The sequence below is a fragment of the Diceros bicornis genome, chromosome 2 (genome assembly GCF_020826845.1).
Source record: "Diceros bicornis minor isolate mBicDic1 chromosome 2, mDicBic1.mat.cur, whole genome shotgun sequence".
NCBI classification, from domain to species: Eukaryota; Metazoa; Chordata; class Mammalia; order Perissodactyla; family Rhinocerotidae; genus Diceros; species Diceros bicornis.
In genome coordinates this window covers 49,062,065-49,085,469 of record NC_080741.1, presented here as the reverse complement: position 1 = coordinate 49,085,469, position 23,405 = coordinate 49,062,065, and the positions used below count along the sequence as shown (strand labels likewise).

At 40.1% G+C, this 23,405-nt stretch overlaps 1 protein-coding gene across 2 annotated transcripts in view; it reads left to right on the top strand.

The window, feature by feature from the left end:
• The first annotated feature begins 1,696 nt into the window (after window positions 1–1,696).
• Window positions 1,697–23,405, top strand: part of SMARCC1 (SWI/SNF related, matrix associated, actin dependent regulator of chromatin subfamily c member 1) — a 177,264-nt gene continuing 155,555 nt past the window's right edge. For both annotated transcript variants that reach the window (XM_058557364.1, XM_058557354.1), the window contains exons 1-2: window positions 1,697–1,903; window positions 10,176–10,295. In XM_058557364.1, coding sequence (XP_058413347.1) covers window positions 1,706–1,903; window positions 10,176–10,295 — 318 coding nt within the window. In that variant the 5' untranslated portion in view covers window positions 1,697–1,705. The remainder of the gene's footprint in view (window positions 1,904–10,175; window positions 10,296–23,405) is intronic.

The following is a 23,405-nucleotide window of genomic DNA, read 5'->3' as shown; positions in this document are numbered from 1 at the left end:
GCTTTCTGAACTCTTCCAGTGTGGTTTCTTTGCTCTACTCACACACTATTAGTAGAAAACATTGTCCTTGGGAAGAGAGGGGAATAGTACTCCAGGATCTAATTCCTGAGTTCAAAAACCTGACTCTAATATATATTTGCTAGCCAGTTACTTGACCTCTCTCTGCCTCAATTTTCTTATCTGCAGTAATGTAGGTGTACTCAGCACAGAGCATGGCACAGTGTTCCATGACACCCGCTATTATCATTATTTCTGAAGTCTGAGCTCTTAGAGGGCAAGATCCATATCTTACTTACATTCTCATTGTTTCTGTCCTAGACTGTTACCAGTTCATCTTTTCTCTATTCTTTCTTCCTCCTATCATTCACACTGCTGCAATTATCTTCGTAATCTATAAATCTGATCATGTCATTCTCTCTGTTCAAGATGGTTTCTCAATGCTTACAGGATAAAGTCAAAATCATTGCCACAACCAAGTAACATCTCTGCTTCCATCCCATGGTCTTATGGAGAGTTGCACCAAGCATGCTTTCACACTTGCGCATTACCCTTTGTTCCACTTGTTTTCATGTGTGTGAAATGTCCTTTCCTCCCTGATCACATTCTGTTCACTCTTAAAAGTTGGTCTCAAAAACTCACCAGGCTTTCTCACAAGCAATTAGTCACGTGCTGTTCTGGGGTCATATAGCATTATGTTCATAACTTCATAATTGGCAATCATATTTCGTTAATAATTTATAACCTTTCTGCCTGTGTACGTCATCCATTCATTCATCAAATATTTATTGAACATGTATTAGATAACAGGCCCTGTTCCCAGCACTGAGGGTACGTCTGTGAACAAGTCAAGACTAAGTTCTCATTTAATTTATGTGGACGATAAGTAAGAAAAGAAAAATACTAGGTCGTGGTAAGTGCTACATAGAGAATGTCCAGTGAGTATGACTACCTGTTCAAGATTGTATGGTCAGGGTTTGCTTTTCTAAAGTACCTTTAAGCTATGAATTTGAAAGCGCCTAAGTGACAATTAGAGGGGAAGAGCTGTCCAGGTCGCGGGAACAGCTGGCGCGATGGCTCCGAGGCAGGAATGAGCTGGTGCGGCTAGAGCCATGAGGGGCAGAAAGGCTGTGAGGCCGAAGAAGCTCCGAGTGGTAGTCCCAGGTGAGTGACTACAAAGGCTGACACGGCCACTTTGTGTAGAAGGTATGGGTAAGCGAGGGCAGGCGCACATTCCCACCCGCTCGCGGGTTCCTCTGCCGCCACTCGACACCCTAAACGGGCTTTCTCTCTGGAACTTCTCACACCAGCCCTTTTCTCTCCGGCAGTGGCAGCCGATGACAGGGAACCTCCATGCAGTTGTTGACCGCCAACGATCCGACGCAGGAACCCCGGAAACAGCCAGACGCGCAGAGGCGGAGGCTCGGCAGCGGAGAGGTCGAGCAAGCCGCCGCAGATGGCGGAAGAGGCGGGTGGAGGCGCTCCCCCGAGGCCCGCCTGGCGCGAGCACTGCGCATGCGTGTGCGCGTGCCCTCGTCGGTTAGGGCGCCGGTCCCGAGAGGGGGCGGGGTCGGGCCTCCGCGCCGGAAGGGGGTTGGCTGGGCGGGGCCGGGAAGCGGCGGTGGCAGCTGCGCGCGCGCGCGGGTGCGAACGGGGAACGCGGCGAGGGCCGGGGTGGGCTGGGTGGTGGGGACGGCGGACGGCGAGAATGGCCGCGGCGGTGGGCGGCGGCGGGCTGGGGGCGGCGGCAGGCGCTGCGGGTGCGGGAGGCGCAGCGGCGGCGGCCGCAGGCCTGGCCGTCTATCGGCGGAAGGACGGGGGCCCGGCCAGCAAGTTTTGGGAGAGCCCGGAGACGGTGTCCCAGCTGGATGCGGTGCGGGTCTGGCTGGGCAAGCACTACAAGAAGGTGGGTTCGCGCGCCCGTGGGAGCCGGGAGGCCACGCGACGGGGCCCGGGGGCGGCTACTGGCCTCGCGGGCCTCCGGCCGCCCTTCCCCCCGCGCGCCACGAGGGACAACAAAGGCCGGCGCGGGGCCCGCCACGCCCCCGCCGTCCGCTTTGGGCGCCCGCGGCCCGGGGCTCCCCGGAGCTCCCGCGGCTCGTCTCCTTGGAGCCCACGCACCCCGGGCGAAAGCCCCTGCTCACCCCAGTATGTAGGAACAGGTCGACCTCAGCAACCCGGAGGCTCGGAATCTTTCTCTTTTGTTAGCTGCATTAGGTGTGTGAACAGTGATTATTAAAAACTGTCTGAGCCGGAGCTGTAAAAGCAGCTTCAAGTTTGTTTAGAGACTAGTCTTCGAAGTCAGGTAAGCTAAGATTTTACTACCTGTTATTGATTTGCTAAAGGACTGTGAACGATTGTACTTGGAAGTTAATAACAGCAAGTTAATATAATGAATTATAGTATTGATGAGAGCTAATATTATAAAGCGACGGTTTTTACTTCATAGTACTTTTGGTTATGATTGGTGATAGTAGAAGAGTTAGTGTTCACTTGTACCTGATGTGTTTCTCAGGCCTTCCCTGAGAACCCCATTTATAGTAGATCACCCCACTTCATATCACCTTTATTTTCTTTGTACCACTTTTTGAGATTATTTTTGCTTTATCTGTTTCTCCTACCTTTGGAATGTAAGTTCTGCTGAGTCAGTGGTATTGAAAGTTGTGACTTAACCTCTTGTTTATAACAAATGTTTCTTAACTTCCTCTTCATGTAAATATTTAGGAATGACTCCCTTAGAAGGTGTAATGAAGCAGACAGCCGAAAATACTTCCCTCTGCCCCCAAATTTCTGGAACACCCTTTTCAGTTCTGTGCTTCCCCCATTGAAGACGGTGGCACTGGGACAGGGACCTTGTCAGGCCTGTTCACTACAATGTGTCTTGGAACATGGTTGGTACTCATTGCCTCGCCCTTAGTAGTTGCTTTGTAAATATTTGTTGAATGAATGAAAAGGTAATGTACTCTAGGAACCTGTTCATTTGGGGTCTGCAGTTCAGTGAAGCCTGCCAACTTTTGGAAGTAGACAAGGACAGGAATCTTAGGTTCCTTTGACATTACACTTTAAGAAATGACTATTCTTACCTGAAGTTTTAGGAAGTGAGAGACAACATATATTTTTACTTACGATGTATTTTTAGATGCTTTGACTTTTTTCCCCCTGAAATTTTGGAGTCACATTTGGGACTGTAGACTTTTCTCCTCTACATGTAAGTAGACAGGAATATTGCTCTTCCTTGTACAGTGATATATTGGTCACTTTTTTGTGTAGGCAGTAGAGCTTCTGGAAGTGGCTAAGGGACTTGAATATATTTATATTCTAAAAGTATTAATTATTTTTTGTCAAGTGCCTTTCAGCCAATGCTTTGGGTCTTAAATTCAATGTACTTTAATGTAGTTTTTTTATTCCCCCAGTCTGGATTTTTTTCCCCTGCTTTTATTGAGATATAATTGACATGTAATATTGTATTACTTTATCAATATAGCTTTAACAAAGAAAAATACTCAGGAGTAATATTCCTTTGGATATCAAGGAATGGAAAAGAAAAAGGAAATAATAGTCATTTCTATCTCTCCAAACTCCGTGTGCATCTCTTTGGGCCCAGTTTTTTAAGAGGTCAGCTTTAGGCTTGGATAAGCCTTCCGAGATTTGTTTGGGTGGGTGAAGAAGTGGCTGTGAGGCTGACTGAGGGATATGTTCCAGAGTGTTGAAGCCAGTAGGCTAATCTTGGCTTAGTGTCGCTAAGGCCTTAAAGACAAAGTTAGGTTTGACTTCTCAGGGTTTCATAAAGCCAGAGTATATTTCTTGGGCCTACTCAAATTCAGAATTGTATATCCCTTAAGTCTGGCAGCTAGAATCCTGTCAGCCTCTGAGAGTGGTGTTGGAGTGGTGAAAGTATTAACCAGAAGTTTCTTTGCTTCTTTTGTACACAGTATATCTCTACTTGGTGTACAGATTGATGGGTTTTAAATTTTATTTATTTATTTATTTTTCCTCCAAAGCCCCAGTAGATAGTTGTATGTCATAGTTGCACATTCTTCTAGTTGCTGTATGTGGGACGCGGCCTCAGCGTGGCTGGAGAAGCAGTGTGTCTGTGTGCACCCGGGATCCGAACCCGGGCCACCTGCATCGGAGCGCACGCACTTAACCGCTAAGCCACGGGGCCGGCCCGAGATTGATGGGTTTTAACTAAACTTTTCTATTGCATCTAATACTTCATTTTCAGAATCATACATCTCAGCGACCATATGAAAGAAACATGACGTTGGCAGTCGCATTTTTTTTGATGGGTTTGTCCATACATTTCATGAGCAACTGAACATCTCCCATATCTGGGCACTTAAAGCATAATTCAAATCCTCACCACAGTCCTGAATAATATTATATTGATATTGTTTGATATCAATTTGGTATTTGGTATTGATATTATTTCCTGAATAGATGTTATTTACTTCATTTTACACGTGAGAGGAACCTGAGGCTCCAGATTTAAGTAACTTCTCTAAGATTACAGTTAGGAGTGGTAGATACGGGGTTAGATGAAGGTCTGTCTAGCTCCAAACCCCAATTTTTTTTTTTTATTGCTACACATAATCTCTCTCTTTAAGGAAGTCACAATGTGGTGGAAAAGATAGATATAGACACTTACTTGTAAAATCCAGGTCATCTCAGATTAAAAGAGAACTTCTTTGTATTGTTTTCTAAATGCTCTTAGTAGGTGCTCAGCAAATATTTGCTCAATGAGTGAACAGATTAATTAGTCTAGGAACCTGTTCATTTAGGCTTTGTTGATAAATTTGACTTAGCAACACAGAAGGGAGAGTGAATACTTTTTGACTGGGATGAGCTTCAGCTAGGCCAAAGGAGTTCAGAGGAGGTGACCACTGTAGGTGAGGGGAAGCTGAAGCACAGGGAGGTTAACTCTTTGCCTGAGGTTGCATTTTAAGTCTGGAAGCAGTGCAGAAGCTTGTTCATATCCTACCTAAGCTGCCTTCTTTGTATTGTTGCGTACATATCTTTCACCCTAACTCTGATAAAGATGAGAGCCATATTTCTGTCCATAGTTTCTGAGTGGTTTTTAGATGATAAAACCTTACTGATCTCAAATTGATTCAGCTCAGATACCTTGGAGGTGAAGTATATCTGTAAGCCATTTAGGTTCCCAGGTAAATTTCTTCCAGGTAAATTGAAGTTTGGTTTATTCCTGAAATAAGATTTAAGATTTCAGGATGATTTAGATTTAAGAATGATCACTAAAATAGACTAGATTTCATAAGGGAGGCACTTCAATGTCCTTTACATAAATTATTTAACAGTTAAAGACAGTTAAATAGTTAATTTTTTTTTGCTTTTTTGTGAGGAAGATCAGCCTTGAGCTAACATCCAATGCCAGTCCTCTTCTTTTTGCTGAGGAAGATTGGCCCTGGGCTAACATACATACCCATCTTCCTCTACTTTATATGGGACGACGCCACAGCATGTTTTGACAAGCGGTGCGTCCGTGCGCGCCTGGGATCGAACCTGTGAACCCTGGGCCGCTGTAGCAGAGCGAGCGCACTTAACCACTGTGCCACCGGGCTGGCCCCATAGTTAATTTTTTTTATGGGACATTTCCTGAATTGAAATAGAATTGTTTAGGGACAAATTAAACTGTTGATACTTTATTAATCCCAGGTAATATAAAGCAGATTTATTGATAAAACTTTTTAAACGTCTCTTCCTAACTTTTTTTTGTTGTGAGGAAGATCAGCCCTGAGCTAACATCCATGCTAATCCTCCTCTTTTTGCTGAGGAACACTTGCTGTGAGCTAACAGCTATTGCCAGTCCTCCTCCTTTTTTGCCCCAAAGCCCCAGTAGATAGTTGTATGTCATGGTTGCACATTCTTCTAGTTGTTGTATGTGGGACGCGGCCTCAGCATGGCCGGAGAAGCAGTGCGTGGGTGTGCGCCTGGGATCCAAACCGGGCCGCCAGCAGCGGAGTGCGTGCACTTAACTGCTAAGCTACAGGGCTGGCCCTCTTCCTAACTTTCTTAATCAAAATACTTTGAGACTAAAAAATTTTTGTTGTCTTAAGTAAAACATGGTATTGAACTTTTTGATCTAAAGATAAAATGTTGGGCAAAAAAAACTGTTTATGACTGAAATAGTCTATATAGTCGTTAAAATTTTTTTTCTTAATCAGGATTCAATATTTTGAAAGCAGTTAAGAACTTATGTTTTAGGTGATATTTTTGGAAGCAGTTGAAATGAACTGCATTATATCAGTATGGGGTAGTGGAATGAGCAGTTAGATTTGATTGGAAGATGTAAGTAGTACTCTTGGCTGCTAATTGATGGTGTCCTTGAGCAGATGACTTGATTTCTGTGTTTGAAATTTTCATTTGTAAGTTAAGACCGTGACTCCATAGGACTATTGTTTGAATCAAATGAGGTAGTCCTGAAAGATGGGATTATACGCATTTGAGGTGGTAGTCATACTTTTGCCATATATCCATCCCATGGTCAGCCTGCTTCATTCTTTTTTTTTTTTTTTTTTTTGGTGAGGAAGATCAGCCCTGAGCTAACATCCATGCCAATCCTCCTCTTTTTGCTGAGGAAGAAAGACCGGCCCTCAGCTAACATCTATTGCCAATCCTCCTCCTCCTTTTTTTTTTTTCCCCTTTTTCTCCCCAAAGTCTCAGTAGATAGTTGTATGTCATAGTTGCACATCCTTCTAGTTGCTGTATGTGGGACGCCGCCTCAGCATGGCCGGACAAGCAGTGCCTCGATGTGTGCCTGGAATCTGAACCCAGGCTGCCAGTAGCGGAGTGCGTGCACTTAACCGCTAAGCCACGGGGCTGGCCCTTGTAAGTAGTTTTTTTTTTTTTAATAATTTTATTTATTTATTTATTTTTCCCCCAATGCCCCAGTAGATAGTTGTATGTCATAGCTGCACATCCTTCTAGTTGCTGCATGTGGGACGCGGCCTCAGCATGGCCGGCGAAGCAGTGTGTCGGTGCGCACCCGGGATCCGAACCCGGGCCGCCAGCAGCGGAGCGTGCACACTTAACCGCTGAGCCACGGGGCCGGCCCTTTAACTTCTAAATTGTAATAAAATGTTTTCTTTTTTTGAGAAAGATTGGCCACTGATCTTCCTCCTTTTTTTCTATTTTTCTCCCCACACCCCCAGTAGGTAGTTGTATCTCATAGTTGTACATCCTACTAGTTGTTCTGTGTGGGATGCCACCTCAGCCTGGCTTGATGAGCAGTACGTAGGTCCACGCCCAGGATCCGAACTTGTGAACCCCAGGCCGCCGCAATGGAGCGCTTGAACTTAACTGCTACGCCACCGGGCCAGCCCCTGAAATGCATTCTTTAAGTGAGATATATAGTGATATTTGAAATAGATTTTTTTTAAAATTCCAGTGTTTTTTTTTCTTTTTAGTGTATGATTCCATTTATTTAAAATTCAAGAGAATGCAAATTAATTTATATTGACAGAAAGTGGTTACCTGGGGATGGAGTTAGAGGGAGAGATGGATTACAAAAGGGCACAAGAGAACTTTTGGAGATGATGTATGATTGTTATCTTGAACGTGGTGATGATTTAATGGATGCTGAGGTCTAAGTGTGTCCCCCCAAAATTGTATTTTGAAATCCTCAAAAGTCCAGTAGTGTCACCTGAGATGGGAACTTGTTAGAAATGGAAATTCTTGGGCCTGACCTATTGAATTAGAAACTGTGGAAGTGGGGCTAAAATTTGAGAACCATTATTTTAGACTAAAGAATTGACATTTTATATGCTTAATTGTATGAACTTGTTTCCAGTTTTTGATTCATATCTGGCATATGTGTTTCACTTTGTGGCCCTACAGAAATGTGTTTTTATAGAACACCCTTAATATAAAAGGAAACTTTCTATAAGGATAAAAAGGAGTGGTCTGGGATAGGAATAGCAAATTTTTCTCTAAAGGGCAAGAGAGTAAATATTTTAGGCTTTCTGGGGGGTACAGTCCAAGTTGCAAGTGCTCAACTCTGCTGTTGCACCAAAGCAGTCATAGACAATGTGTCATGAATGAGTGTGCTGTGTTTTGATAAAACTTTATTTATGGACACTGAAATTTGAATTTCATGTAATATTCATGTGTCATGAAATATTATTACCCTTTTAAATGTTTTGCCAGTCATTTAAAAGTGCAGATACCATTCTTAGCTTGTGGGCCACACAGAAACAGGCAGCTGGCTGGATTTTACCAACCTTTGGTCTAGAAGATTTCATGTAAAATAAAGCATTCCAACAAAATACCAGTCTTCAGCAAAGTTAACTGCATATGCTGGCTGTTTCATTTAGAGTGGAAAGCTAATGCACCTGAACAAATAAAAATTTGAGAGGATACTAAGCTTTAAAAAGAATTGTCACTTTATATTATGCTCTATCTTTGGCAGTAGTACGAATTGAGCGCCATTCAAGTTAATGTATAGTAATGGTAGACTGTGCAGCTGATATTATTTTGCCATATATAAATCACTTAAAAATTGTTTATTGTAATAGAAACATTCATTAATCTTGAAATGTTGGATGGTCCTGGGAAAGAGGTTTGCTCCAGGAGGAAAAATTTAGTTATTTGCTATCGTTAGTGAAACTGAAGGAAGTACTGTATAAATGTTTTTCCTGCTCAAAATTGGAGGTTTAAAAAATTTATTGAATGTTCTGGCTTCTCAAAGTGATATTGCACATTTAATATCAAATTAAACTTCTACGTTTAATTTAACTTACTAATTTATGCTTTCCCCCCATCATGGTACTAATTATCTTTCCTTTCTGTGAAGCTAGCTTGCTATCTGCCACTGATTTGCCCTTTTGACATTATCCACATCAGCGTGGATAACTTTTCACATATTGTTTTTATTTATTTATTTTCACCCCAAAGCCCCCAGTAGATAGTTGTATGTCATAGCTGCACATCCTTCTAGTTGCTGTACGTGGGACGCAGCCTCAGCATGGCCGGAGAAGCGGTGCGTCGGTGCGCGCCCGGGATCCGAACCGGGGCTGCCAGCACCGGAGCGCGCGCACTTAACCGCTAAGCCACAGGGCCGGCCCCACATATTGTTTTTAAAAAAAATTTTATTGTGGTAAAAACAATAATGTAAAATTTACTATTTTAACCATTTTTAAGTGTACCCGTGGTTTTTTTCATGCATAAAAACAAGTATTTTATTATGTTCAAAACTTAATGGCGTAAAACAACTGTTTTATTATGCTTACAGTTTCTGTGTGTCAGGAATTTGACAGGGCACACTGGGGACAACTGTTTCTGCTCCGTGATACCTGGGGACTTGACTGGGGAGATATGATGATTGGGGTGACTTACCAGCTGGGGCCCAGAATCATCCAGAACCATCTTTGCTCATGTGTCTGGTGGTTGTACTGTCAGTCTTCTGGGATGTCACCTGGGGCTGGCAGCTATATTGTCTGCATGTAGCCTCTCCATGTAGCCTGGGCTTCCTCAAAGTATGGCGTTGTCAGGGTGGTTGGACTTCTTCACTGTAGTTCAGGGCTCCAAAGGCAAGTGTCCCAAAAGAACTACATGGAAGCTACATGACCTTTTTTGACTTATCATCAGAAGTCACACAGCATCACTTCTGTGCTTATAAGTGAGTTATAAGTGAGTCACTGAGGATGGTCCTGATTCAATAGAAGAAGGCATAGACCCTACCTCTTGATGAGAGGAATGTCAGAGAATTTGTGTACGTGTTTTAAAAACAATACAGTCTGCTCTCTGGTCGCAAATTATTTGTGTTCATCCCACATAAAAAATACACTGGCCGGTAGGTCTCATCCCATTATAGCATCAGAAAATACACTGGCCGGTAGGTCTCATCCCATTATAGCATCAGGCTCAAGTTTGAAGTCCAGGATCTCACCATCTAATTTAGGTCCAGGTGCAGATGAGATGACTTAGGTTTGATTTTTTGGGCATGGTATCTCTCATTCTGAAGATCTGTAAACTAAAGAGACATATTATCTATCCCTCCCCACCGCCCCGTATTTGTTTTTGTAAGCTCCTTTACAGCAGAGAGCGTCTCAGACATTTATAAATCTACCACTGTGCCAGTGCTTAGTAGGTGCTAGGAAGTAAGGGAAGGTTCTCTCCTGCATGATTGTCCCAGTTTCTGAATCCCTGTCTTTATCTTGCAGTATGTTCATGCAGATGCTCCTACCAATAAAACGCTGGCAGGGCTGGTGGTGCAGCTTCTCCAGTTCCAGGAAGATGCCTTTGGGAAGCACGTCACCAACCCGGCCTTCACCAAACTCCCTGTAAGTATATCAGCTTGCAACACTTGGGCATCTTCAATCTTTGTACTCTTTCTTTTGCTGCTGCTATCCTATAGGAAAAAAAAAAAAAAAAAAAGGAGGAACGTCAACAGAATTTTAGCTGCAGAATATTATTGTCTTTTAACTGTGGGAATCTTCTCTTTCAGGAGTCATTTAACATGTGCATTAAACCTCACAACAATTACTACGTAGAGTTAATTGTTAACATTTTACTCTATTGAGTTTCCTTATAGTCTCTACTGTACTGAGTCTTCTCCATTCTTCTGATTCAGTTCTGGTGGTTAGAATGCTGTTTCATGGAATTTTTATATTTTGTAGGTGGTTTTCTTTTGAGCTTGTGTGGGAAGATAATTCTGTTTTTGCAGTTGATATTTTGACTGATAGTTTGGCTTGGTATAGAAATACTGGGTTATGCTTTATTTCCTTTTAAAATATGTGGGTTTTGTTCTTTCTTTAACATTTGATTTTGTAGAGAAAAATCTGATACCACCTGTTGATTTCCTCCTTTTTTATACTGATCTTTGAAACTTTTTCTTGATCTTTGAAATTCAGAAATATGTCTAGTTGTGATAAGTCATGATCTGAAGACTCAATTATGTTTATTTAGCTCAGGAAACATTCAGTCTATTTGTTTTCTCTGCTATCCTCTACTCCTTTATACAAAAAGTTTTTTAATTCTGTACAAATAGGAAATTCTCAGGAACAACCTCTCATCTTTCCTCGTAAGTTTTGTCTTCCAATTCTCCAATTTGGATTTTTGCAGTTTCCAGTCTGCTGTTTGCTGCCTCCGCTGAATTTATTATCAGTAGACCTTTTTTAAATCTAAAAAGTGTTTACTTTGCTTATGGTATTTTGCCATCCGGAAGTTTATTTTTATTTAGTCAAATATATTGATTTTTTTTGACTCATGTTAGGAAGCTCTCTCCACTTGTAAGTAATAACGGAATTCAGTCATGTTCTAGTATTTGTATGGTTTTATTTTTCACATTTAACTCTCCCATCCATTTAGAATTTATCTTGGTATTCAGTCTGAGCAGTGGATCCAGTTTTATCTTTTTCCATATGATTCTCTGGTTATCCCAGCAACATTTATTAAAAGGTGTATTTTTTCCCAACTGAGTTGAGCTCAGCAAATATTAAGCATTTGATTATGTATCAAGTTCTGAGAATTCAGAGTAATACAGTGTATTGTTTGTCCTCAGGGGGCTCACCCTCTAGTGAGCTGTATGAATAGAGCCTTCTGCTTTCCTGATCTCAGGAAATGTTTTCCAGGAGGAAGATCATTTGCACTGAGTCCTGAAAGTTGAGTGTGAGTTCTGCAAGGAAATGCTGGAGGATGGGATTTTCAGGCAGTGATAGCAACATGTAAAAGCATAAAGGCCTGAGAAAATTTGGTACTTTAAGGTAGTTGCAGATAGTTCAACGAGGTTAGAACTGAGGACAATAGACAGAGGGATAGGCCAGAATCAGTCATAAAAGGACAAGTTTACCATGCTAGAAGTGTGGCTATTATCTTGAAAGTGATGGGGAACCATAACAAGGGAGAGAGTGGAAGGTGGCTTAGTCAATTTTGGGTTTTAGAATAGTCCCGCAGGCTTCAATGTGAAGAATGCATAGGAAGCTGTTGAGATTGGAGGCCTTGAAATCATGCTCTCCATGAAGAAGCTGCTCATAATCCAAGTGAACTGTGATGATGGCCCATGGAGGAAGCAGTGGATTCAAAGAGGACAGAAAGGAATTGAAAGAGTTTAAGGGAGTAGAACTTTGTGATTTTGCATGCGAGGTGGGGTGGGGGGTGTTGTGGGGCTGGAATAAGAACGAATTGACTAGGATGACTGTACTGAGCAATCAGATACCTTTAGCACTAAGGGGAAAGCCAGAGTAAAAGCAGGTTTCTGGAGAAAAGTACTCAGTTTAGTCTAACTGTGTTGAGGTTTGCTCTCCTATAGGCACCTCAATTTTAGAAATCCCATAAGTAGTAGGATGTGAGACCTGGAGTTCTAGAGAAGAGGTTGAATTAGAGAAAGAGTTTTGGGAGTTATTGGGTACTGGTTGAATTCACAGTTGTAGAGCAAGATTGTTCCTTCTATTTGGACTTATTTTTTAGCTTATCCTTTTAGAATACCTACTTTTTAATGTGTGATTTATGTTATATATATGTAATGTATTAGCATTTTAGTAAGTACATTTATAAATAAGTTTTTAGGTATTGGAGGTACATGCTCATTTTTTCCTAATGAGAACTACTTAACTGGATAATGAGTATATTTCATTTTTCTGAACTATGTGACTGAGGTTTTTTGGGTAACTTTTATACGTTTAAAATGAATTAAAAGTAAAAATTTGCTAAAATAGTACAAAGGACTTTTCATTTTCCCTTCTTTGTTCAGAATACCCAATTATTAACATTTTACCACATTTGCTTTCTCATTCTTTTTCTTTGTGTGTATATACAGTCATGTGTCACTTAATGACAGGAATATATTCTGAGAAATGCATTGTTAGGCAATTTCTTTTTTTTTCCCCCCAAAGCCCCAGTAGATAGTTGTATGTCATAGCTGCACATCCTTCTAGTTGCTGCATGTGGGACGCGGCCTCAGCATGGCCGGAGAAGTGGTGCGTTGGTGTGCACCCGGGATCCGAACCCGGGCCGCCAGCAGCGGAACGCACGCACTTAACCGCTAAGCCACAGGGCCGGCCCATGTTAGGCAATTTCTTCGTTGTACTCATAAAGTGCCCTTACATAAACCTATAGCCTGCTACACACTTAGGCTGTATGGTACTAATCTTATGGAACCACTGTTGTATACACGGTCCGTCGTTGACCAAAATGTTGTTATGCAGCGCATGACTGTGTATATATTTTCTGAATCATTTGAAAGCTCTGTGTTCCTTTACTTCTAAATACTTGAGTGTTTATTTCCTGTTCTCTTGTATGATGAACCAGATTAGAATTATCAAATCAGGAACTGGTTGAAATTTTCATCATTTAAAACACTATCATATAATATATACAGGTTGCACTTTATCAAGTATAACATCATTTAGAATAAAATTTACACATAACATTATATAAAGTATTTTATATAATATGATTCACCTTATATTGATATTCTTAATTAGGATTGTATGAGTGTCTTAAAAAATAGTATTTACAGGGGGCTTTATTTGTGGGATATTTAACTCCTGGGAACTAAACCATTATTTTTTTCCCCAGATTTTAAAGATTAGGGAAGAATATTTTCATACATAAGCCATAATTAAAAATAATTTATGGCTTAGTGCCAGTGGGACCAGATGTACTCCTCTTCCTCTCAAAATAGTGTTTAGCATTTTCCCAAATGAAAGAGATTGATACAATGTGTAATGGTGTAAAAAACAAAAGTGGATGAGAGAGACAAAGCAAAGGATGTTTTAGTGAAACATGTAAGCTATTTACCTTAAAAAGTTTTTTTCCTGAATAGATAGTACTGGTATAAGAATTCACTACTTGGGCTGATTCTTTTTTTAATCAAAGTAGAACTTTATATACTAACTTCCTAACTTATACTGGATATTAAACAGCTGGCTCAACATAGAGTATGTTCTGTCTAATGGTAACTGAGAAATTAGAAAGATGTAGGGGAAAAAAAGTATTTCATGGTGCCAGCCCGGTGGCGTAGTGGTTAAGTTGGCACGCTCTGCTTTGGTGGCCCTGGGGTTTGCTGGTTTGGATCCTGGGCGTGGACCTACGCACCGCTCGTCAAGCCATGCTGTGGCAGCATCCCATATACAAAATAGAGGAGGGTGGGTACGGATGTTAGCTCAGGGCTAATCTTCCTCAGCAAAAAGAGGAAGATTGTCAATGGATGTTAGCTCAGGGTCAATCTTCCTCACCCAAAAAAAAAAAAAGTATTTCATAAGGCTAAAAATATATGCATAGGCAAACATAATATGAATTGAAACAAGAGAAAAGTGTTTTTACCTCCACCACAAGTAAAAATTCTCATTTTTCCATAATCCCTTTAAGGCTTATTACATATGCATACAACATAAGCATAATGGTAATGATAGGATAGAGCCAGTTTTATATTCTGCCTTTTTAAATAGATATAAGCATCTGTGTTTAGAAACAGAAAACCTCTAAGACCTAGAAGACTACTAGAAGGTCAAGTCAGAGTCTAAAGTAGCTGAAGATTTTAAATATGTTCATGAGATGTTCAAAATTTTCAACTTGTCATTGCACTTAAACGAATTAATCATCATTAATTTGCAGCTATGACCTGACTTACACTCTGCCATTCTATAAATTTCAGAGTGGAAAGACTGTCTTTGGGAACATGGGACTAGAAAGAAGAACATGAGTGTTGTATATGTATTGGAAATTAGCCCTTGAGGTTTGTAGCTTAGAACTCTGTCTGATGCAAGTGGAATGCAAGCAGCCGTTTAAGTGAAATGGTGTGGGACATTTACTTTGTGGAGCAATGATTTAGTTTCATTCTTTTAAAGCTTCTTATTTTAAAATGTAACATACAGAAAATGAATAAAATAAATGGTGACATAATAACTACAAAGAGGATACCCATTTAATCACAATCCAGGTCAGAAATAGAACATGAACAACAATCCAGAAACTCTTGTGTGTTTCTTCCCCAATCAGAAACCCCTTCTTTCCCCCAGTTTTGGTCTTTTCTTTGCTTTTCTTTATATGTATTACCATGTTTGTATGTGTCTCTGAACAATATAGTGTAGTTTTTCTTCTTTGAATTTTATGTGAATGGAGTCATTGTATTCTTTTGTGTTGTGAGCCATGGAGGAAATATTTGCAAACATTAAAAAACAAATTGAGCCAAAATGAGGTCGATAGTCCAGCTGAACTGTCCGGCCATATACCTGTAGATAAGACAAATTACTGGAGAAAAAAGAATAAGTCTCTGAAAAATCTAGTCAGCTTCTGGACTTTGTAATTCACCTGCAAGGGCAGTGGACCTAGATGATCTAGCATGACCAGTTAAGAGCTCAGTGGACTGCAGAGTATGGGCTTTGTGTTGGAGGCCTGGACCTGTCTGCCAGATGTGGCATGCTGGACCAGGTGTTGACCAGGGCTCCAGAAAACTCTATGACCAATGTTAATGACAGGCCTGTAGTCCCATCCATACCACATATGGATTCACAAGTAGAAACCTCAGTTCACTGGCATCGTATTTCTCATTTACTTGGATGATGTTTTATTTATTTTTTACTTGTTTTTCTTACTTTTACTGTTTTTTTACATTTCCTCTTTCTTTTCCTATGTTTCCCCCTCCAACTTTATTGAGGTATGCTTGAGGTTCAATAAATGGTACATGTTTAAAATATGATGAGTTAAAGATAATGAATATTTCCATCACCCCCGAAAGTTTCCTTGTAATTCATCTCCCTTCCACCCGTGTTCCCTGGCAACCTTTGACACTACAGATTGATTTATAGTTTAATGAAATTTATATAAATGGAATCACACAGTATATATTCTTTTTTTGCCTTGCTTCTTTCACTCAACATATGGATTTTGAGATATTTATTATCTGTGTTGTTCATATATCAATAATTTATTCCTTTTTATTGTTGATTAGTATTCCGTTATATAGATAAACCACAATTTATTTATCCTTTCACTGTTTGATGGGAATTTGGGTTATTTCCAGCTTTATAAATAAGTAAAGCTGCTATCAGTGTTAGTGTACAAGTCTTTTTATGGACATGTTTTCATTTCTCCTGAGTAATACCTAGGAGTAGAATGCTTGAGTCGTAGGGTTAGTAAATTTAACTTTTTAAGAAACTGTCAAACTGTTCTCTCAAGTGGTTGCATCATTTTATATATCTTCCAGCAGTATCTGAGAGTTCTAGTTCCTTTGCATTCTTGTCAGGAGTTGGTATGATTAGTCTTCATAATTTTATCTATTCTGATGGGAATCTAGTGGAATCTCGTACTTTTGTTTTGCATTTTCATAATGACTAAGGATGTGTTAAACGTTTTTTTATGTGCTTATTGACCATTTGCACATCTTCTTTTGTGAGTTGCCTATTCAGATAATTTTTTTATTTGGTACCCAAGACCACCCCCACGTTCAGAGATTCACTAGAAGGACTCATGGAACTCAGCGTATAGTTATACTCACAACTAAGATTTGTTACAGCAGGGTAGTAAGTATACATTGCCTGATCACAGGGGAAGAATGCTTGACACAGGTGTAGTCTGGAGGAATCCATGCTACAGGCTTCCTTATGTTCTCTCCCTCACATGAGGGGGTCACACAAAGTGCACTCTTCCCCCAGCAATGAAAATGTGGCAGCATTTCTGCTCATGGAAGCCCATTAGAGACTCACGCCCAAGGTTTTGCCTGGGGACTGGTACATCTTGCCTAGCACATATTAAAATTCCAGACTCCCAGAAGGGAAGTATAAACCACATTGTTTGAACAAACAGTCTAGGCACAGTGAACCACCCTTCTTCTCAGTTAGTTGTTCACTAGGAATACTCTTGAGAGTCAAATTCTGAGGCAAACAATGTTACTTCTTTTCTGCATAGTTGTTTGTTTTTTTATTAAATTTAAAAAATTCCTTATATAATTCTGGATACACATTCTTTATGACATATATATATTTTGCAAATATTTCTTCCCAGTTTGTGATTTGACTTTTTTTCTTATCAGTATCATTCTAAGAGCAAAAGTTTTGAATTTTGGTGAAGTCCATATTATTGATTTTTATGGTTTGTGCTTTTTGTGTTCCAAGTAACCTTTACATACCCCAAAGTAACAGACAGTTTCCTATAGTTTCTTCTAGAAGTTTTATAGGTTTAGGTTTCATATATTTTGGGTTAATTTTTATGTATGGTGTAAGTTAAGGGCTGAAGTTCTCTTTTTTTTTTTTGTTTCTTTTGGTAAGGAGGAGTGGCCCTGAGCTAACATCTGTTGCCAATCTTCCTCTTTTTGCTTGAGGAAGATTGTCCTTGAGTTTACATCTGTGTCAGTCTTCCTCTATTTTGTATGTGGGACACTGCCACAGCATGGCTTGATGAGCGATGTGTAGGTCCACGCCCAGGGTCTGAACCTGTGAACCCCAGGCTACTGAAGCGGAGTGTGTGAACTTAACCACTGTGCCACCAGGCAGGCCCTGAGGTTCTCTTCTTTTTGTTGTGGATACCCAATTATTTTAGAGCCACCGTTTGTTGGAAAGATGTTCTTTCTCCTTTGAATTGCCTTGGAACGTTTGTTGAAAATCAGTTGACCAGATGTGTGTGGGTCTATACTGGGATTCTGTTTTCTCCTATTGATCTAAATGTCCATCTTTCTGCTAATACCAAATATTTGATTACTATAAATTTATGATGTTTTCTTTTTTTCTCATCTTTATGCTTTTTTATTTCTTTTTCTTGCCTCATTGCACTGGGTAGCACCTCTGACTCAATGTTGAATAGAAATGGTTAAGGCAGGAATTCCAGCCTTATTTATTTTTTTATTTTTTGCTGAGGAAGATTTGCCCTGAGCTAACATCTGTCGCCAATCTTCTTCTTTTTGCTTGATGAAGATTTGCCTTGAGCTAACATCTGTGCCAGTCTTCCTCTATTTTGTATGTGGGTTGCTGCCACAGCATGGCCACTGATGAGTGGTGTAGGTCTGCGCCCGGCAGCCGAACCCAGGCTGCGGAAGTGGAGCACGCCGAACTTAACCACTGGGCCATAGGGCCAGCGCCTCTAACCTTACTCTTGTTCTTAGTGGAAAAACATTCAGTTTTGCACTATTAGGTATGATGTTAGCTGTAGGTTTTTTGTATATGACCTTAATTCAGATTGTGGAAGTTATCTACTGTTCCTAGTTGTCTGAGAGCTTTTATTGTGAATGACTGTTGAATTTTGTCATGTGCTTTTCCTGCATCTTTCCAGATGATCAAAAGATTTTTCTGCTTTATTCTGTTAATATGGGGAATTTCATTCATTCATTGATTTTCAGTTAATCAACCTGGAATTCCAGGATAAACCCTACTTGATCATGATGTATTATCCTTTTTGTATATTATGGGGTTTGATTTGCTGGTATAAAAATTTTCTTAAGATTGAGTTATTTTTTCCTTGAATATTTGATAGAATTCACTAGTGAAATCATTTGGGGCTGGAGTTTTCTTTTTGGGAAGGTTTTAGTAACCAATTCAATTTCTTTAATAGATACAAGGATTAGATTCTGTTTCTTATGTCATTTTGGTGAGTTGGATTTTTCAAGAAATTTGTCAGTTTCATTTAAATTGAAGTTAACATAAAGTTCATAATATTCTCTTATCCTGTTTTAGAGCAGTCTTAGGTTCACAGCAAAATTGAGTGGAAGGTACAGAGATTTCTCCTATACCCCCTGCCTCCCCTCACATATGGGGCTTAGCCTCCCCCATTATCAAAATCCCGCATCAGAGTGGTACATTTGTTGGAATTAATGGACTTACTTTGACACATCGTTATCATCCAAAGTCTATAGTTTACATTAGGGTTCATTCTTGGTGTTGTACATTTTTTGTTTTTTTTGGTTTTTTACATTTTCAGGTTTTCATAAATGTGTAATGACATGTATCTACCATTATAGTATCACACAGGATAGTTTCACTGCCCTAAAAATCCTCTGCTCTGCCTATTCATTCCTTTCTCCCCTACTAACCCCTGACAACCATGGATCCTTTTATTATCTCTATGGTTTTAACTTTTCCAGAGTGTCATATAATTGGAATATATACTATGTAGTTTTTTCAAGTTGGCTACTTTCACTTAATAATAGCATTTAAAGTTCCTCCATGTCTTTTCATTGCTTGCCAGCTCGTATCTTTTTAGCACTGAATAATATTCCATTCCTCACCAGCATTTGGTGTGATCAGTGTTCTGGATTTTTGCCATTCTGATAGGTGTATAGTGATGTCTCATTGTTTTAATTTGCATTTCCCTAACATCTGATGTGGAGCATCTTTTCATCTCCATGTTTGAAGGACAGTTTTGCAGGATACAGATTTTTTGATTGATAGGTTATTTTTCTTTCAGCACTTTAAATATATCCTCTCATTGCCTTCTGGCCTCCATGGTTTCTGAATAGAAATGGGCTGTTAATCTTACTGAGAGTCCTTTGTATATGATGAGTCCCTTCTCTCTTGCTGCTTTTAAGATTCTCTCTCTGTTTTTTTGACAATTTGATTATAATGAGTCTTGGTGTGGATCTCTTTGAGATTATCCTGCTTGGAGTTTGTTGAACTTCTTAGATGTATAGATTCGTGTCTTTAATCAACTTTGGGAAGTTTTGTTCATAATTTCTTTGTATATTTTTTGTTCCTTTCTCTTTTCTGGGACTCCCATAATGTGTATATTCGTAAATTTGGTGATGTCCTTATATCCCTTAGGCTCTGTTCATTTTCCTTTATTCTTTTCTCTGTGATGGTTTCTATCAATTTCTTTTTTCCCCCCGTGAATGAGCCATACTTTCCTATTTCTTTGTATGATGTGTAATTTTTTATTGAGAACAGGACAGTTTGAGTATTGTAGTGTGCTAACTCTGGTAATGAGATTCTCCTCTCTCCCCAAGGATTGCTGTTGTTGCTTGATGAAGGCTGCAGTCATTTGTTTACTGAGTTTTCCAAACTGCTTTTGCAAAGACTATATTCTTTGTCATGTGTTGTCATTGATGTCCCTGTTCTGTTACCTTCATGGTCAGCCAGTTATCTGACAAAGATTTCATCTTTTACTTTTGTTAGAGGATATTTTGTGTGTTTTATCCAGCATTTTTAGATTTTTTTTGCAGCTAGAGGGTTGGTCTGGATACTTAGCCTAGCATAATTCCTAAAACTTTTTTTTAAAGCATCATTTTAGGTTTTGGAGATCAGAGATGAAACATGGGTCTCTTTAATCTGACTTCAATTCAAAGTCTCAATAGAGTTTAAAAGCAGTTGATTTTACCTAAAGTAAAGCTCATTCATTTCTTATTTATTTATTTTTTTTAAAGATTTTATTTATTGGGCCGGCCCTGTGGCTTAGCAGTTAAGTGCACGTGCTCCGCTGCTGGTGGCCCGGGTTCGGATCCCAGGCGCGCACCGACGCACCGCTTCTCCGGCCATGCTGAGGCCGCGTCCCACATACAGCGACTAGAAGGATGTGCAGCTATGACATACAACTATCTCCTGGGGCTTTGGGGAAAACAAAAGGAGGAGGATCGGCAATAGATGTTAGCTTAGAGCCCATCTTCCTCAGCAAAAAGAGGAGGATTAGCATGACTGCTAGCTCAGAGCTGATCTTCCTCACAAAAAATAAATAAATAAATAAATTAATTAAAAAATAAACATTTTATTCATTTATTTTTTCCCCCCAAAGCCCCAGTAGGGCCACGGGGCTGGCCCTCATTCATTTCTTAAATTGAAATACTGTAGCATACTGAATCACCTCCAATCAGTTTCTGGAACCAGTTGTTACAGAAAGAGCCCTGGGCTTAGGAGTTAAATAGCTGTGTCCTAGCACTCTGTGATCTTGTTGGAAGGCACTTTGACCTATCCCACCATTTCTGGGAAAGTGTTTCTTGCCCTACTGATCCCGTGGCATAGTTGTGAGAATCACAATGTGTGATAATGAAAGCTCTTTGAGAAATTAGAAGTAGTATGTACTATTTAAGGACATGGGAAATAGATTGCTGGCTTGTCCTAGTAAAAGTTTTCTTAGTAAAAGTAAAAATGTAGATGTAAGGCAGACATACGACTTAAACATTTATTATACTAGTTTGCCATCATCTCCAGCTCTTAAGGAAGGCTCCAAAGAGCTGTCTTCTGTCTCTCCTCAGTTCATGTCTGAGCGACAGTGTATTTTATGTAAGCAACAGCTGTAGTGACTGAACCTGAGGACTAACAAAATGTTGTAGTGCCCTTTGAATTGAAGCCAGATTTTATCAATTGAATACTGATAAGACTTGCTTTACCTTCTCACTCACTGCCAGTGTTTAGTATGTATTTATTGATTGACCCACCTTTGCTGTGATGTTGGTAACTGTGTCAGACAGGAAGAGTGGAAGGCTGTTAATGAAATAAGCTAGAGAACTGAACCATATTTACTTGGTGAGATTGACCTTTTCTTAAAATACCTACAAAACTGTAAAGCACAGTACTGACTAATTTTAAAGCAACTGTCGGAACTTAGTGAAATGATTATTACTCCTCAAAAGGAGATACATGGAGGAGATGGATACTTCTATTTTCAGTAGACTAGCATTAAATTTTGGAGGATTTATTTTCAAATTGTCACAGTGATTTATATCAGATTTTTATATATATGTTTGGTGAAATACATAGAAATACTTTGAGAGGATAAAATTTGTTGTCAAAGCTAGTTCTAACAAACGTGGTGGTGTGATTGAACCGGGTAGTACCATTTTGGGACATTTTAGATGAGTCACAGTCCATAGGCTATGTCTCTTTGCACTTTGGAATTTCTACCTAGTAAGTGTGACTGACCTCATCACAGGGATTCTCATGCACTTGCTCAGTTGGGTGTAATGGAAAGAGTGGGAGTTGGAGGACTGTCAGGTCAATGATTTGTTTTCTTCATTTGATTCGATAAACCATGCTGTGCCCTAAGTTTTAGAGAAAAGGAAGTTAATAAGAAGCTTACAGCTGTCAGAAAAAGGAATTGGACCTGATCATTGGTTTTATGATTGTTCCCTACAGAATACCTGAGTGGGTGAGAGGAGGGAGGGCAAGAATAAACGGGGAGGTCTAAGAGGCATTGGTTGTCTTGAAGTTTTTCACTTTGAACAGTTTTTCCTTATAAACTTCTTTTTGAGCTTTCTGCTCCTAAAAGAGTTCTGTGGCAAAGAAACATTAGAATACTCTTGGATTCAGTGAACATTATAGTGCCTCCAACTTTGAGTATTTTATAATCTGTATCTGAGAATGGTATTGTTTTGCCAAAATCATGCTAAATTTTAGGACTTTCTGGAATAGGGGAGGGAGAAAGCCAAGTTTAGTGTGTAGGTCTGAGGAGCAAGAACAAAAGGACTTCTGGGGATGAAGCACCAGTCTTAGTCACCACAGAGATAGTATGGCACTCTTGAAGTCTCTTGAGAAGTTCTGGTGTCCATGGGCTCCAGTCTAGCAGGGAGGGTGTAGCTGTAGAGACTTCAGAGACTGCAGCATGGATCTCCTTAAAACAAGGACATTATCTTACAAATCCAGTGGTCAAATTGAGGAAATTTAACATTGATAAAATACCATCCTACTATATAATCTGTCTTCATGTTTCACCAGTTGTCTCAAAAATGTCCTTTATAAGATCCAAACCAAGATCACGCATTTTATTTAGTTTTGTCCCTTTAATTAAATTTTTTTTTTTTAATTTTATTTATTTATTTTTTTCCCCCAAAGCTCCAGTAGATAGTTGTATGTCATAGCTGCACATCCTTCTGGTTGCTGTACGTGGGACACGGCCTCAGCATGGCCGGAGAAGTGGTGTGTCTGTGCGCGCCCGGGATCCGAACCCGGTCCGCCAGCAGCGGAGCGCGAGCACTTAACCGCTAAGCCACGGGGCTGGCCCTCTTTAATTAATTTGAAATTTGAAATAGTTTAGCCTGTCTTTGCCATTCGTGACTTACTGTTTTTTTTTGTGAGGAAGATTAGCCCTGAGCTAACGTCCATTGCCAATCCTCCTCTTTTTGCTGAGGAAGGTGGGCCCTGGGCTAACATGCGTGTCCATCTTTCTCTGCTTTACATGGGACACCGCCACAGCATGGCTTGACAAGTGGTGCGTCGGTCCTCGCCCGGGATCCGAACCTGTGAACCCCGGGCCGCTGAAGCAGAGCACGTGAACTTAACTGCTACGCCACCGGGCCGGGCCCATGACTTAGATTTTTGAAGCATACATTTATAAAATTCTTCCATGTTATTACTTTTAGTTGTAATTTGTTCATTCTGATTGCCGTTCAAGGGACAGATGGTAAATATTTCAGGCTTGCAGGCCATAGAGACTCTGTCACAACTATTCAACTCTATTGTAGCACAAAAGCAGCCAAAGATAATACCTAAATGAGTAGGTGTAACTATGTGCAAATAAAAATATATTTTTAAAAATGG